At 39.9% G+C, this 15327-nt stretch overlaps 1 protein-coding gene across 2 annotated transcripts; it reads right to left on the bottom strand.

Moving 5' to 3' along the window:
- On the bottom strand, nt 12337–13095 carry LOC109714279. Of its 2 annotated transcripts, XM_020238833.1 has the most exons (2): nt 12734–13093; nt 12337–12694 (listed from the first exon to the last, which is right to left on the bottom strand). In XM_020238833.1, exons 1-2 carry the CDS (start codon nt 12924–12926, stop codon nt 12480–12482), a joined length of 408 nt encoding a protein of 135 aa, XP_020094422.1. In that variant the 5' UTR covers nt 12927–13093; the 3' UTR covers nt 12337–12479. The 2 variants fall into 2 exon arrangements, with proteins under 2 accessions (XP_020094422.1, XP_020094421.1); XM_020238832.1 differs by having other exon boundaries at nt 12337–13095.

The following is a 15327-nucleotide window of genomic DNA, read 5'->3' as shown; positions in this document are numbered from 1 at the left end:
CATGCTGTAGGTGGCACACCTGCAGCTGTCCCGAAGAGGGAAAGGCCGTCGCCAGTGTCAAGGCTCGGCTATCACCTTGCGAACACTCGTCTCGCGCATGGCCCAGCCCCCCACAACGAATGCACATCTCATCACGCAGCGCATGCGACCGCGCTTGGTGAGAACTCCTACAATCCGGTTTTCCGAAAAAAGTTAAATAGAAGACACTTCCGGGGTTTGGGATTGTGATTGCAACTGTATCAGGGGTCGCTTAGAGCTTAATTGACAACCCACAATGCTCCACAGTCGCACTACTCTCGTTTCTCGCCCGAGAGATTCACGCTCTTCACGCGCGAAGGCATTGCCTTGTTCCGCCCACAATACTTAGTCCAAGACTTCGGCAAAAGTTTGCAACTTAAGAATGTGCACAACTTTGAAAATCTCCAACCGAAGTCCCGGTATAAGCAATCAGCTTGATCTTGCCATCCCGCACCATATTCGGGACACAACTCACGATACGGGAGAATTCCCGCTCGTACACCCTCACGGTACAGTCTCCCTGCCGCAGCTTCCGAAACCCCTCCTGAAGCTTGCTCCTTTCTCTATCGGGGAAATAGGCAGAGAATATCAATCCTTGAAATTCTTCCCAAGTCATAGGAGGGAGACTAGACGATCGGTTCTGCTTGACCCTTTCCACCATACCTTCACCGATTGTTTCAGATAATGCACGGCTAGGTGTACCTTATCCCGCTCCACAGTGTACAGATCCCCAAAAAGAGTTTTCATGGAGTTAATCCACACCTCCACGATCCACGGATCTACATCCTCTTCATCAAAGGTAGGAGGATCAAATTACTGGTCATGAGGGCCGCCGAAGCTCACTCCCTCTCCGCTTCCACCTCCGAAGCACTAAAAATTGGATCGCCCGACCCTGACGGAAACGTCTCCGCCGCGACTCCCGGCCGCACACAACAGGCCGGAACTGGTGCAGTCACCAGATGATCCACTGTCTCTTGGAGTCTTTTTATTCGCTCCTCCTGGCGCATGACAGCCTCCTACTGTCACTGCACGACGTCGACTTGTTGCCTCACCACTCCAACGAGTGTGGCCAACTGATCACAGAGTTCCGAGTCTCTACTCGCCTCGGATTACTCAGGGACATCACTTGTCCCCTCCCCCGCGTCGATCTAGATGAATATCGCCTATGCGGTTCCATCGTCTCCTGGAACACGACAATCCAGCTAATCCTCAACCTTCTAGGTCCAGCACGTACAACTATCGTCAACCCGGACTCAAATCAGGCGAAAGTCATACAAGGGAGCCTATTCTCATCACTCGGTTTCACATTGTATGAATCCAACATTAACACCTTCGACTGAGAATAAATTGAACCTTGAATCCACCTCTAATATCCATTTTAGAAGTTTACTAACTTGACGCAATCGATCAATCTTTCGCCACAAGTCACAAGTCCTCGTCTCTCATGAGCCTTAGCTTATATGGTTTACTATCCTAGGGTCTCCTAGGTTCAACTAAATCATTCCTATTATTCTCTTTATGCTCTGATACCACTTTATCTGTCACGCCCCAAGACCCGCCTATTTGGTCAGATTCGGGCACGCCGACAAACTGCCGAAAGGACAGAGTTTTCCCTATATATTCTAGGCGTCACAATCCATACAATGCACGAGATTCCAACCAGGAACAATATTTATGCAAAGATTGCATAAGGAAGTATAAAAAACATAAATACAACTATGCTATTACAAGCATTCATCCCATGTTTTACATATTGCAATTTGATTTACATTTTCTTCCAAATACAATCATCATTATTACAACATTGTTTCTTCTTTTCTACACCCCTAGCTAGGCCGACTTGGAGTATTGCTATCTCTGGTCTCAGTTGTAGGGTGCTATCTACAGAGCTACACCCTTTCCTCGTCCTGCCGCGCCGCTTGCGTGTGAACCTGTAATCCCCAAAACTACGCGGGGTGAGAACTATATAAATATAGTTTCCAGTGGGTACGGCCACCGAAGGAAGAGCTCGACCCAGCAGGTCCGAAGAAGGCACTACAAATATGTTAGTCCAATAGATATCCACATATATATCATCATATATTTTATGCAACTAACAGTGATCATATTCATGCCTCTCAACATGCAACAATGCAAATCATGCAACTTAACATGCATCCATGTAAGTCATGCAACTCAACGTGCAATAATGTAAGTAGATCTACTGATTCTACTTCTATCTCGCTATCTACAGCTCGTCCAACTGACCTCCAAGATTTTCTCTATCTTAGATCCATATCATTTACAATCTGCTCATAAGGTTTCATCTACCTTTACAATGCTATCCACCTGACTCAGCCATGAGTCAATCATCCGCAAAATACCGCGTAAAGCCAGGCTCGAGGTGAAAGACGTCTCACATGCACCTCAGCCTTAAATCCACTCAAATGGGATGCCAACTGGGATGCAAATTCACTATACTGGGATTCATCCACGGCTCATAATGTATGTCACCCAATCTGCTTGGCTAACCCGAAGGTTACACCTTGACTCACTTCTCAAAATCTCATAGGTGAGGAGAATCTGCACTCGCACACCGAGACCGTCTGCGAGACAACTACGTCTGCCCCTATTATGAAGTACTTCGGAGACCACTGCTTAGGTGGAGCGACCACCGACAAGTGATAACAGACTAAGTGAGTATGATCCAATCCTCTCTGCTCGAGGATACCTTATCTACTAGGGTTAATAACGATGACTCAGGAAATCCACCAATCCCAACATTCATGTCACAAGTGTCTCTACTACACTAGTATCACATGCCACATACTAACAACTCGGAAATTCTACTATCCCTATGTTCATGTCATAGTGTTATTATTACACTAGTTCCAAATGTCACTCGATCTACTTGACATCCTACTTGTCCACATCGAGTGTTATAGTTTTCATGTTTTTGTTTTCCAATGTCGAATTCTCTAATCATTCTAGAGTTATCGACCCAAGTTCACATCTACATGAATCTAGCACATGCTACAACATATCTTCATGCATATTCATCTAACATGATCCACAATATGTTAACGTGCATATTCCATCTCATGCATTCATATAGCATCTCCTGGTAGGTAACAAATATCAAGCATAATATGATTCCTACATTCATATTATCATGTACAACCTACCAAATATACACACATGCATCAATAATAACCATGTATCATCACTATCATCCAATGGTAGTCTAACATAGCATTTATCTCATGTATTCATATGTTTTGCAACTAACTACCATTATATGCATCAACGGTAAATAACATTTCACTTCGACATGGAAGTGAGCTAATATCTTCGATGAGCACAACCCACCTCTTAACGCTCTCCGATTGCTTGTCGACACTTGCAATCGGCCTCCCGCGGCACACATTGTCCGGTTCAACTCGAATCCACAATCAATCACCAACCGCACATCAATCCGCAACCTAGAGTTGTTTGGGACCCTTCTCCAACCTTCAATTAGAGAACTGAGGGGTTAATTTAGATCAAAACCCCATAAATCCCAAAAACCCCATTCTAACCCTAGCATATGCATAGTCCCCAAATAACCCAAATTAAATGGAGAACACATGCTAGAGACACTCTAGAGGATACTAGAACACTAAGCATTAAGGATTAAATCAAATCCCAAACACTTATCGAAATGCGAACGCCGAGTCGGAAGCACGCCGCTCCACCGGGCGCACGAAGACTTGAACGGTCGCCTCCTACGCGTTCCCAAGGTCCTTCTCCTCCAAAATTCAAAGTTTGGAAAAGAGATCTATAGAGATAAGGGAGAGATCTAGAGAGAGGAGAGCTTATCTCTTTAGCCAAATGTGTGTGTGGTGGTGCTTTTTGGCTGAGGAAGAAGAAGAAGGGGTTAAGGCCGCTTTATAAGTCAACCCCCCAAAATTACCAATCAGCCCTCGCTATTTCTGGGCAATTTCGGGCTTCGGGTCCGGACCTTGCACTCAGCATCCGGACCTCGTAGGTCCAGAAAATCAGCAATTTTTTGTACTTAGCCAAATTTTCAGCAATTTCAGCCTTTGGTCTGTTTTCGTTTATTTTTGTTTGTAGGGCCTCCAATTCATCTTTAATCGTACCGAGACTCCCAAAACATATTTTTGAGCGCGTTTAAACTGCCCTTTCATCCACGCCTTGCCGAATTTCGGTCAAGGTCCAATCATAGCTTTTCGAGTTCCGTTTTGGTGCCTGACGCGCATCGAAAACACCCGAAAGCTCCCAAACTTCACCGGAACCATTCTAATAGCTTTCCAAACCAACATACACCATAACTTCATAATTATAGAAGTTCGTTATGCTACAAAATGCGCCCTGAGCGTGGTTATGTAACCTCCCAATCATCGGAATGTGAACAAAATTGGCCCCGCTATTCGCTGGCCCCAATGTTTGCTGTTCGATTTTTAGAAATTAAATATGTTGAAACTATATGACTAAAACTACACGACCGACAACATAAATAATAGTGCAACGCAAAGAGAAATGGTGCAACAATTCTTCTAATAGTGCAGCTTACAGCTAGTACTATTGCAATCTCCACCGCTCATAGTGCAACACTGGCATTCAATCTTCTTCCTCACAAGCGCAACATTCTACTTTCTCGTTAGGCAGTCTTCTTCCTAAACTGTAAGGCGCTCCCCTCATCGACGCCCTATGCTGCACTACCCTATTTGTAAACCCCTCGCCCTCCTCCATGCAAGCCTGGTACTTTTTTCTAGTAGTCTTTGCCGCTTTCGGCGTTTGCAGAAAAGAAGTGGAAGAAGTATGGGGGAGGAGGACAAGCCGCTTAATGTTGGCAGCGGAGATGCGATAAGTTATGGCAAAGAAAGAAGAGGTACCACACGGCAAAACAAATAGTGCAATCTTGGCGGCAATGGTGCAATCATGTCTAAAAAAGGGCAATTATTATCTATATTTTGTGCTGCCGCGAATGTAATAGTGCAAAAAAAGAGGCTTTAGTGGTGCAATGGTTTAACGCAAATGGTTCAACGACTCTGTAACAGTGCAAAAAACTCTATAACTATAAGAAAAAATATTGACTAAATTAGTGCATTGTTTTAACGCAAATAGTGCAACGAATCTATAACCAGTGTAAAAAATTTTGTACTTAGGTGTAATATTTGACCCAATTAGTGCAATGTTGTAGTACACTAAACTTTAGCAAATTGCGAGGTTCTAGTGTTTGAATAGTAGTTGGTATTATTCTTGGGGTGTTTGAGCGTCGTGGACTGTGTTTCGACCTATTACTCGCGTCTTGAGAAGCGAGAAGGAGTACTTAGCACCAAAATCTGCAAACTGCAGATTTTGGGATGCTGAGTACTGGTACCACAATGGGGTACCGGTACCCCGACGCGTGACCGAGAGGGGTGCTCTCAGGTTTCAGCTGAGGGGTACGGAATAAGGGTACAGAGTCGGCGTGTACCGATACTGGAGTCGGGTACCGGTACTGCATCGAGCTAGTATCAGTACACTGTAATTAAATTGCTTTACCAAGGCTCGGGTTGCGCAGGATTGGTTGCTGGGTACCGGTACTCCTCTTCGAGTACCGGTACGTAGTGTAGTCTGCAGTGTGGTTGTTTTTTAGAGGCTTTTTGGAGATTGTACACTTCTATAAATACCCCTACACCCCCATGTTGGGTTTTTTGAGTTGGGAAACCTTCCCCTACACTTCTATAAAGCTGAGATTGTACATATCTATAAATACCCCTACCCCTACACTTCTATAAATACCCTTCTTCCTCTTCCTTCCTCTTTAGATTTCTTCTCTTTTGTTAGAGATTTTGGGGGATTGATCTCTAATTTCTTTTCCTTTTTGCTTGGTGATGGTTCTTGGACCTTGGAGAAGCTTTGGACTTGAAGGGTTGAGCTTGGTTGAGGAAATATCTCCAACCTTAGTATCATCCTAGCTTGGTTTGGAGCTTTATAAGAGGTTAGTAGCATCTTTGCTCTCATGAGATGGGATTTTGGAGAGCTTTTAGAGTTTAACCTAGTTCTTTGGAATCTAGGGTTTCATTTTTGGTTTTTCTTTGGTAGAGCCTTTGAGGCTTAATTGTTGGTTTCAATACTTCCTTTTAGGTTGGAATTGAAGCATTCTAATATCCTTTGAGAGTTTGGAAGAGTTTTTCCTCATCTAAGATATTTTCTATCTATTTATGGGTTAATTTTTGAGGAATTTTATGGGGTGTTCGTTCGAAGCCCCTAACCCTCTTAGAATTTTTGTTAGCAAGCTAGAAGGCTAGTGGATAATCTCATTCGCGCAAACGAAGGGGTTTCGAGGGGTATTTGGTGAGTTTGATCTCACCGAAACGGGTGAACTCCCTCTATGTCATTTTCAATATTGTAAAATAAAAAATCATGCATATTCATGCTAGTTGTAGTCTAAATGAATTTTTGAATGCCCGAGATACATATGTTATATGTCATGCTTTACATCCTCTATGTAGTAGAGTGATAGTTGTATATGGAACTTGCATGTGAAAAGTAACCTTCATGCCATGTTAGAAAGCATATTATGATTAGCGACATGACAAGTTTTGCATGCTCATGGACCAATGAATATTATACTTGACATAGTGAATATGAACGTCATGTAGTGACACTTGACTTGGTGAATGACTCAACTTCTATAATATGACATCGGGTTAGACCTTTGGGTTGTTAGTGCTTATTCCATGTTTTAGGCATGATGATCGAGGACTGAATACTGTTGATCATGCTTGCTGGCCACTGTGTTCATTCGCACAAGCTTGTGAGGGTCGCTCCCTACAAGCCGGCACTCCAGAGTTGGCGTACGCAACATAAGCTCGCCCGTGCGGAATTGGATGCCTAAGTGGATCGCCATGGGAGAGGCTCATTCCTAAAGGGGGAATGTTGACTACCACGGGACCATTAGGCGGCGCAAGCCGGACTACACTTGTGTAGGTCCTAGTTGAATTGAACAATGACACTTAAAAGTATAATATGATCATTACTACTAGATAGTGTATGATAGTTGGACTTGTTGGACATGCACATTCATAATAGCATTAATTGTTAGACATCATATTAAATTGGAGGCATAGTAGCTTAGTGGATTATTACTTGCTTAGTAATCATGTCATCTCTTTAATCATGCTTACATACTACTTATGCCTCGATGACCTAGTGGTGTAATTCGCTGATATCGGCGGCGTACCCACTGGGAACTATTGACTAATAGTTCTCATTCTCATTTTGTTGATATTTTTGTTTACAAAGTCATCCACAACGAGAGAGGCTAGGGATCGCGGCGAGATGGTCGCATCTAGCTAGTCTTAGCTTAGAGTTTCCACTAGGTGGCCGCCTCTTTTTTGCTTTTGGTTTGAGAGGTGCTTGTACCCGATGTATAGAGATCACCATTTTTGTATTTAGCTTCCTTTTTATGTGGATTTTCAGGATGTATGTACTACTTTATGAATCATTATAGTTATTTAGTTTTACTTTCCAACTTGTCTTTAAAAAGTAGTTGTGTTCATGCTCTGATATCATGCTAGATGTTATTATATTCTTATTTTATTTTATCGTATTGTTGTAGACGCCTTATATATTTTTGACATATGGCAGGTCTGGGCCCGTACTAGCAGGCTTCTGCTGGGGCCCGGGCGTGACAAATATTTTAATGAAATAGTGCAACGAGTCTATAACCAGTGAAAATTTTTCACTGTATTTGGTGCTAATATGGCGGTAATAGTGCGAACTATTTTGTAAATGGTGTAGCAACGAACAAAATAGTGCAACATTATTTGCAAAATAGTATAACCAGTCCCTAAACCAATGCAACTCAGTTGTTTGATCAGTGTTTTTCCATTCACAGTATGTTCTCATCATCTTCGCCGAATATTGCTTGGGTAGAACAAGCACAAGTTCGCAAAAGGGTAGAAAATAAAAGCGAAAAATAATAAGAAGAAGATTAATGATTGAAATAGAAGATGCACTCTCTATTAACTTGGGAGCAAGGATTTTTTTTTTATGCAAATTACACTATTTTATATTACATTGCAACATATAAGATAAGGCAGGATTTGCATACAAGATAATATTTTCTCTAAATAATTTAAAAAACAATAGAGATCATTTGAGCTTTTTTTGCAATTCAAAGCGCATGGAAACACTACTTTTGGTCAAGGAGATGAAGGCGACGAAGGGCGTTTCCCGCAAACGAAAGCGATGCGGCAGCGGGGGACGACAATCGTCGTATTCCTCATCCCTAGTTGCCGTGGCGGCAGCGGCTGCGACGGTCAAAGCTCTTCCTCATCGCATTTGTTACGGTGGCGACGCTGGTGGTTGTGGGAGCAAAAATTAAAGCCGTTGTGGTTGGCGGCGGCAGTGGTGCCAAGGGTAGTCGTCGCGGAAGAAGAGTGAGGCCAAAGAGGGCAAGCCGCTCGGTGTTTGCAGCGAAGGTACGACAAGCTATGGCAAAGAAAGAAGAGGTACCATACGGCCAAGCAAGTAGTGCAACTTTGGTGGCAACGACCCATTCATGTCTAGAAACGAACCATAAAAGGTGTAATTTTGACCTAATAAGTGCAATATTTTAATGCAAATAACGTAACTAGTCCCTAATCAGTGCAAATGCTCTCTCTAAATGGTGTAACGACGACAAAAACATTGCAACATTCTTTCCTAAATAGTGTAACTAGTCCCTAACCAGTGCAACTCTGCAAGTTCGCCTTTACCTACTTTTATACTAGAAGATCCCTTAAGCCCTAGTGGAAACACTGTATAAAAGAGTACGACATGAGACTTAAATGATTGAATTTCACAATTGCATAGAAGATTAAGTTTAAACAGTCTATAAATGTTGCAACATTCCTTAAAAAGAGTTATTTTATTGCATTAAACGTATAATAAAAATTACAATAGTGCAAACTTTGTGTATACAGGAACGAAAATAGTGCAATACTAGTGCAAATCTTTTGTGCAGTAATGCATCGGAGATTACATCTGAATGACCGATGAATAATAGGAGAAAAGACTCATATTATTCTTAGGTTTTGTAAGCACCGCTTTTTCTTTCCGAAGAAAAAAGATTGTAACATTTCCCTTATGATGCAAGAGCATATCTCGAGAAATGAGCGTAATCGCAGTCATTTTGCCGACATTTTTTTTTCGTGTACCGTGAAAAAAGTAAAAAGTGGCGCTAATATCGATAATTATCTAACAATAGTTTGAATTATTGGTGCAATATACCTCAAAATAGTGTAAGACATGTTCAAAAGAATGTAGTGATTGGAACAAATGGTGTAATTGAGGCTGGAATGTCATAACGACGGCCGGCGGGAGAAGGCTATTGTCAATCTGCCCCCATCTCAGCTATGTTGTTCTCGAAAATGAATTATGGCGTGAACAAAACTACTGTTTCCCGTCATTATAAAAAATTTTTAACTCGTCTGATCGAACTAGATTATATATGTATACACGAATACTATTATACTACTTACACCTAACTTTATTGCTTCCACCTCATGGAGAACGCTGAAGAACCAGTGCACTGTCATTTTAATAACTTCTTCCAAGAGGATGGTGGAAACGTCTAATATGTAGGAGAAAACTGCCGCCCCGCTTCTTGGTGAAAGGGAGAGTTTTAAGGCCTTAGAAACGCGATTCTTCAAATTCATGAATATTTCCCAGGAGAGGTGAGGTGTCTGCCGACTGAACTTGTTTTGACTGAGAAGAATCCTGCGACTGAACTATACCATTGGTCTCTACCTCCACCTGTTTGTTAGCACTCGGGGTCTCATCAGAAGAATTACGGTTAGGATATAGTATAACAGATTCATGAAATGTGACATCCCTACTAATAATTAATTTAGACCATTTAGGACTCCACAATCTATATCCCTTAACCCTCGATGCATAACTAATAAAAATGTACTTTTTAGCCCTAGGTTCTAACTTGTCTTCATTGACATGAATATAAGCAGGACAACCAAATATTCGCAAATTAGAATAATCAGAAAGACTGCCAGACCATACCTCCTCTGGAGTTTTGTAATAAAGTGCTGAATGTGGTGATCGATTCACGAAATAGCATGCCGTAGAGATCGCCTCTGCCCAGAAACTCTTCGCTAAGCCAGCATTAGAGGGCATACAACGGGCCCTCTCCAAAAGAGTTTTATTCATCCGTTCGGCCACCTCGTTCTGCTGTGGAGTATGCCTAACGGTCTTATGTCTAACGATCCCTTCCTTCTTTTAGAATTCTTCAAACTTTGACGAACAGAATTCCAAACCATTGTCAGTCCTTAATCTCTTGATCTTCTTTTCAGTTTGCTTCTCAATCATGACTTTCCACTGCTTGAAATAATTGAACACACCATCCTTACTTTTTTGGAAAGAAGCCCACACTTTACGAGAATAGCCGTCAATAAAAGTTAATATATATCTAGCACAACCATGAGTAGGAGTACGAGAGGGTCTCCAAAGATCAGAATGAATATAGTCTAGAGTACCTTTTATCCGGTGAACTGCGGCCTTAAAGCTGACTCTCTTTTGTTTGCCAAGAACAGAATGCTCACAAAAATTCAACTTTTTTGAATTCTGACTACCAAGTAAACCTTTCTCGCTCAACTTGTGACACCTCAATAGTCCCACATCGGATGGGAAAGGGGTTGTCATTGGGTTTATAAGAGACTTAGACACTAGTAATAATAACTGAGCTTAAGTATTTTGGGTTGTTGGCTGGGCCCAACGAGTTATTGTTGCTAGTGGGGTAGGCTGTTACATTTGGTATCAGAGCCGGTTCACCAGCTGGACATGTGTGGCGAGTCTCGGCTGAACCAGGGTCTGGATGACGGGCTAGTGAGACGAGTCTCACATCGCCTGGTGATCTTGGGCTGTGTATGATTGGACTGACGAGGACGTCAGGGCCTTAACGGGGGGAGTCTGTGACATCCCAATAGTCCCACATCGGATGGAAAAGGGGTTGTCATTGGGTTTATAAGAGACTTAGACACTAGTAATAATAACTGGGCTTAAGCATTTTGGGCTCTTGGGGCCCAACGAGTTATTGTTGCTAGTGGGCTGGGTCGTTACACAACTTCATCATACCACATACCACATTCACTCATATGGTCCAGTCGTATATGCCATAATCTGGTGCTATCCAAATCTGACATAGAGGAAGAAGTAACCGCTGCTGAACCTGTCATAATGGAACCCTGTAGAACATATAACATGTCGGACAATTTGGCCTTCATCACTATAAGATTTCCTTTAGCGACCTTCATTAATCCATCAGCTGAAAAACACTTAAAGCCTTTAGTATCAAGTGTACCCAATGATTCAGATTTTTTCTCATATTCGGAACATACCGAACCTCAGATATAATCCTCACTACTCCATCAAACATCCGTACCCGAACAATGCCAATTTCAATAACTGTACACTTAGAGTGATTTTCAATCAATACATTTCCACCTTGAATAGGCTTATACATCGAGAATCATTCTCTACACGTATAGATATGGAAGAAACATGCGGAGTCCATAAGCCACTCATCCTGTCTGCGTGTCTTATCTGTAATTGTGAAGACGATATCATTTTTATCTGATTCTTCTGCTGCAACACTTTCTTCTGCTTTAGTATTGGTGTTTTCTGACTTTGGTTTTTATCACCGTTATTCTTCCGCTGCTCTTTATTTTTCAGCTTGATACAATCAGTTTTTATGTGACCATTCTTCTTACAATTAATATTAAAAGGCGGAGTACAAAAATGATCTCTCAAAAGACCAAACTTAATTAGATCGAAAACGCTGAAATCCGCATCCGTACAAGCGACTCCAAATAAGCAGCTTAGCTTCTCTCACCCGTATGAACCACTCTTCCTTGATGCTCACTTAATTAATTAGTATGGCTCTTAATTTGATCGCAACATCATTAACTTGGCCGTAGCATGTATATATAGTACATGTCTCCTAACTAGAGTATAGTGCTAATTCAATTAGAATTACACTCCTACTTATAATCCATATATGCCAAATTAAATCTAAATTATATTTAATCCCAATTAGATTAGGATTTAACTTTAATTTAGATAACTACACATCTAAACCAAATTTAACATATTGTTACGCCATGTTCATGTATTTCAAATAGTTGCCCAATCATTATCTCATAAAAAATATGGTGAAATTAAATTTTAGTGACTCAATTAAAATATAAAGAGCAATTATGATGCTGCATCATTCACCATAGATCTCATGATTCAATTCCTAGATCCCCTTTCAAACCGGAAATTAAAGAGCAAACTTTTCAGAAAATAAATTCATGCACTTTCTACACTCACCGATTTATTTGGATAAATAAGTTCTTAATTATTTACAAGTGAACATAAACAAAAGTAACACTTGTATGCATAGATCTAAAGCCCCCCCAAAAAAAAAGAAGAAAAGATATTAAAAAGTGATTATTTTAGTAGTTGTTGAGCATGGCCATCCATGCACAGTAGGCACAAACGATCTTCTGAGAGATATAAACATAGACAGCGAAAGATAAGCTCATCAGTAACAAGTCCTTCCAGTCGCCCTTCTGCTTTGGGCTGAGGCTCTCCTTCACCCCCTTCCCCATCTTCCCTGCAGCCTCACTAAATTCTCTCCCTAGCTGTCTCCACCAATATGATGATGATGATGATGATGATGATGACGATGATGATGATGATGATGATGTTGATCTTTTCTCTTCCTTTCTCTTCTGATCTTCTTTCTCCGAGCTCCTCGTGCCGCCGCCGCCTGCCGGCTCCGTCGGGTGGCAGCTTCGGCAAGAGAGGGAGCATCTGGGCCTTGGTTGTAGCAGCGGCAGGCGGTGGTCGTGATGCATGGTGATGAGAAGAGAGTGGTGGGAGAATGAGAAAGCAGCCATGGAAAGTATTGGGGGTGTGGGGTTGATAGAGTTAGGACTGAAAGCAGGAAGGGAAGTAGGATAAGCAAGCCACAGCCGCAGCCATCCAAGAAGGTATATTTATTTATATATATATACTTTGAAGAAAATATCCTACTTGGTTATCCGAATAAGTCATCAACTGATAATTTACACGTTATGAGGTTTTTCTTTTTCAGCAAATTGGTTGTTATCTCATTTCTNTGAAAAGGCTGTCATATTCGGCCTCTAATAAGTCATCAACTGATAATTTATGAGGTTTTTCTTTTTCAGCAAATTGGTTGTTATCTCATTTCTAGAAAGTGACTTATTAGAGGCCGAATATGACAGCCTTTTCATCTATTTGATTTTGTAGATCTCATCTAGTAAATATTATAAATTACTTTAGTAAATAAAAGATATAATAAATAAAATACGTATATATTCAAACACACGGTCAAAAATTTTATGGACATACTTCTCAAACAATCTTGTTAAAATGTGTAATACTCGGGGTTGCTGCGGCTGTGGCTTGCTTATCCTACTGCCCTTCCTGCTTTTATTCATCCTAATTTACTAAACAATCTTGCCCATCCAACTGCCCAGCAAAAAATGGCGCACCTATCTCAAACATTTTCTAATAGTGCAATATTCGGTCAAAGTTACAGCATTTTGATCTTTTTAATAAAAATTTGAAATATTAAAAATTTTGGAATGTTAAAATGTGTAGCATTATTTTTATTTTGCCTATGAAACATTAAAATGTTAAAATTTATGCACATCTGCATTAGTATTGCCCAATTTTATATTTATATTGCACTATTTTAGTTTTACTTATTATCTTTTACTCTTTTATTTCTGTAGCGGATAAGAATATGCTTTTCTATATATATATATATATATATATATATATATATATATATATATATGTAATTATGGCTAGCAGTTGTACTTTTCAGGAATTTTAAAGAAAAAAGAGAGGTGACAGAGGATAAAGAAGCTTTGATTACTTTTTTTAGAAAAAATAGTACAATTTTAAAAATATGGTGGCATTTTGTAAAAACGCAAAACCAATAGAATTTCATGTAAAAAGACTTTTATTTTCTAAAAATAAAAAAGTTATGTATAAATGTCATCCTGTGAACCCAACATGCGTAGGCCCTTATGGAAACTATACGTATGGGCTCTCTCTCTCTCTCTCTCTCTCTCTCTCTCTCCCTGGTGGTGCGTCAATTTTCGTCATGAGAAAATGTGATATTCTATTTTTAATCTTCAATGGGCTTAGTCCAGCCCAATTGACTTGCTGGGCTGAATTCGTATATTTGCTGGGCAAAATTGTAATTTTAAAATAAGACAACTGCTTATATATCCTTGAAAAGTTTCTGACTTTCTGATTTACCCCTTTTAGAAAACTAATATTAAAAATACTCTTTTTACGTTCCAAATTATTTCAAATATACCGCTAAAGTAAAATTCTCTTCGTGAACTCTTAGCAATAACCGTTATTTCTGTGAAATTACTATTTTGCCCTTTCAAATATAACCTTCTACCATCACTAATTTTTCTTATTTGCCCTTAAGTTAGGAGAAAAGAAGTATTTTGATTTATAATCTTTTCAAATATATCCCTCTATCATCACCAACTTTTCTGATTTGTCTTTAAGTTAAGGGTAAAAGAGGTATTTTAATTTTTTTAACTCTGGTAGATATTTAACTCACGTTTAACCCGAGATAACTTAACAGATGGTAACTGCAGAGATATTTTTGAATAACAGAAGAACATATGAGTGGTACATTAGAAATTAAAAAAAAAGGAGTAAATTAAATATTTTTAATGTTTTGAGAGGTATATAGGCTATTACCCATTTTAAAACTGTTGTATCTAACTGTAAACAGGCCGAAACTTTTTTTCGTAAACTTTCCCACTTTGGTGTATAAGATATTGTTATAAAATGTGATTTTTCTCATCCAATAGGCGAAAGAGGCCTCTAAATTAGGATGAATATAATTCGAAAAGAAGCATTTTCAACAAATAAGTGTAACAAACGTTTTATTTTGCTAGGACAACCCTAAGCTTTGCATAAAGAAAAGATTAGATTTTTGGATAAAAAAGCTTCACAATTCAGGTGGGTAGATGCTCCAATAGCAATTTGATCTAACCCTATGTTTAATAGCACTATTTTTGGAATGTTTAATCACTTCTCTTACATACTAGTCACTAATTTCCTCTGGTGCCATGATTTTGGAGTTACTATTGATTTAGTATACAATATATATTTCTTGAGATTGTTTTTTTTTTTTTTTTATTTTGAGAGATAGATAGCATGCTACGTGCTTCATTTATTTTATTTATTTAGAAATAAACTTAGCTGGAAATGTGAATCAACTAGGATTCAAACTTGAGA

The sequence above is a fragment of the Ananas comosus genome, linkage group 8, assembly GCF_001540865.1.
Source record: "Ananas comosus cultivar F153 linkage group 8, ASM154086v1, whole genome shotgun sequence".
NCBI classification, from domain to species: Eukaryota; Viridiplantae; Streptophyta; class Magnoliopsida; order Poales; family Bromeliaceae; genus Ananas; species Ananas comosus.
The sequence above is the reverse complement of the archived record's forward strand: the minus strand, read 5'-3'. Positions and strand labels throughout refer to the sequence as shown.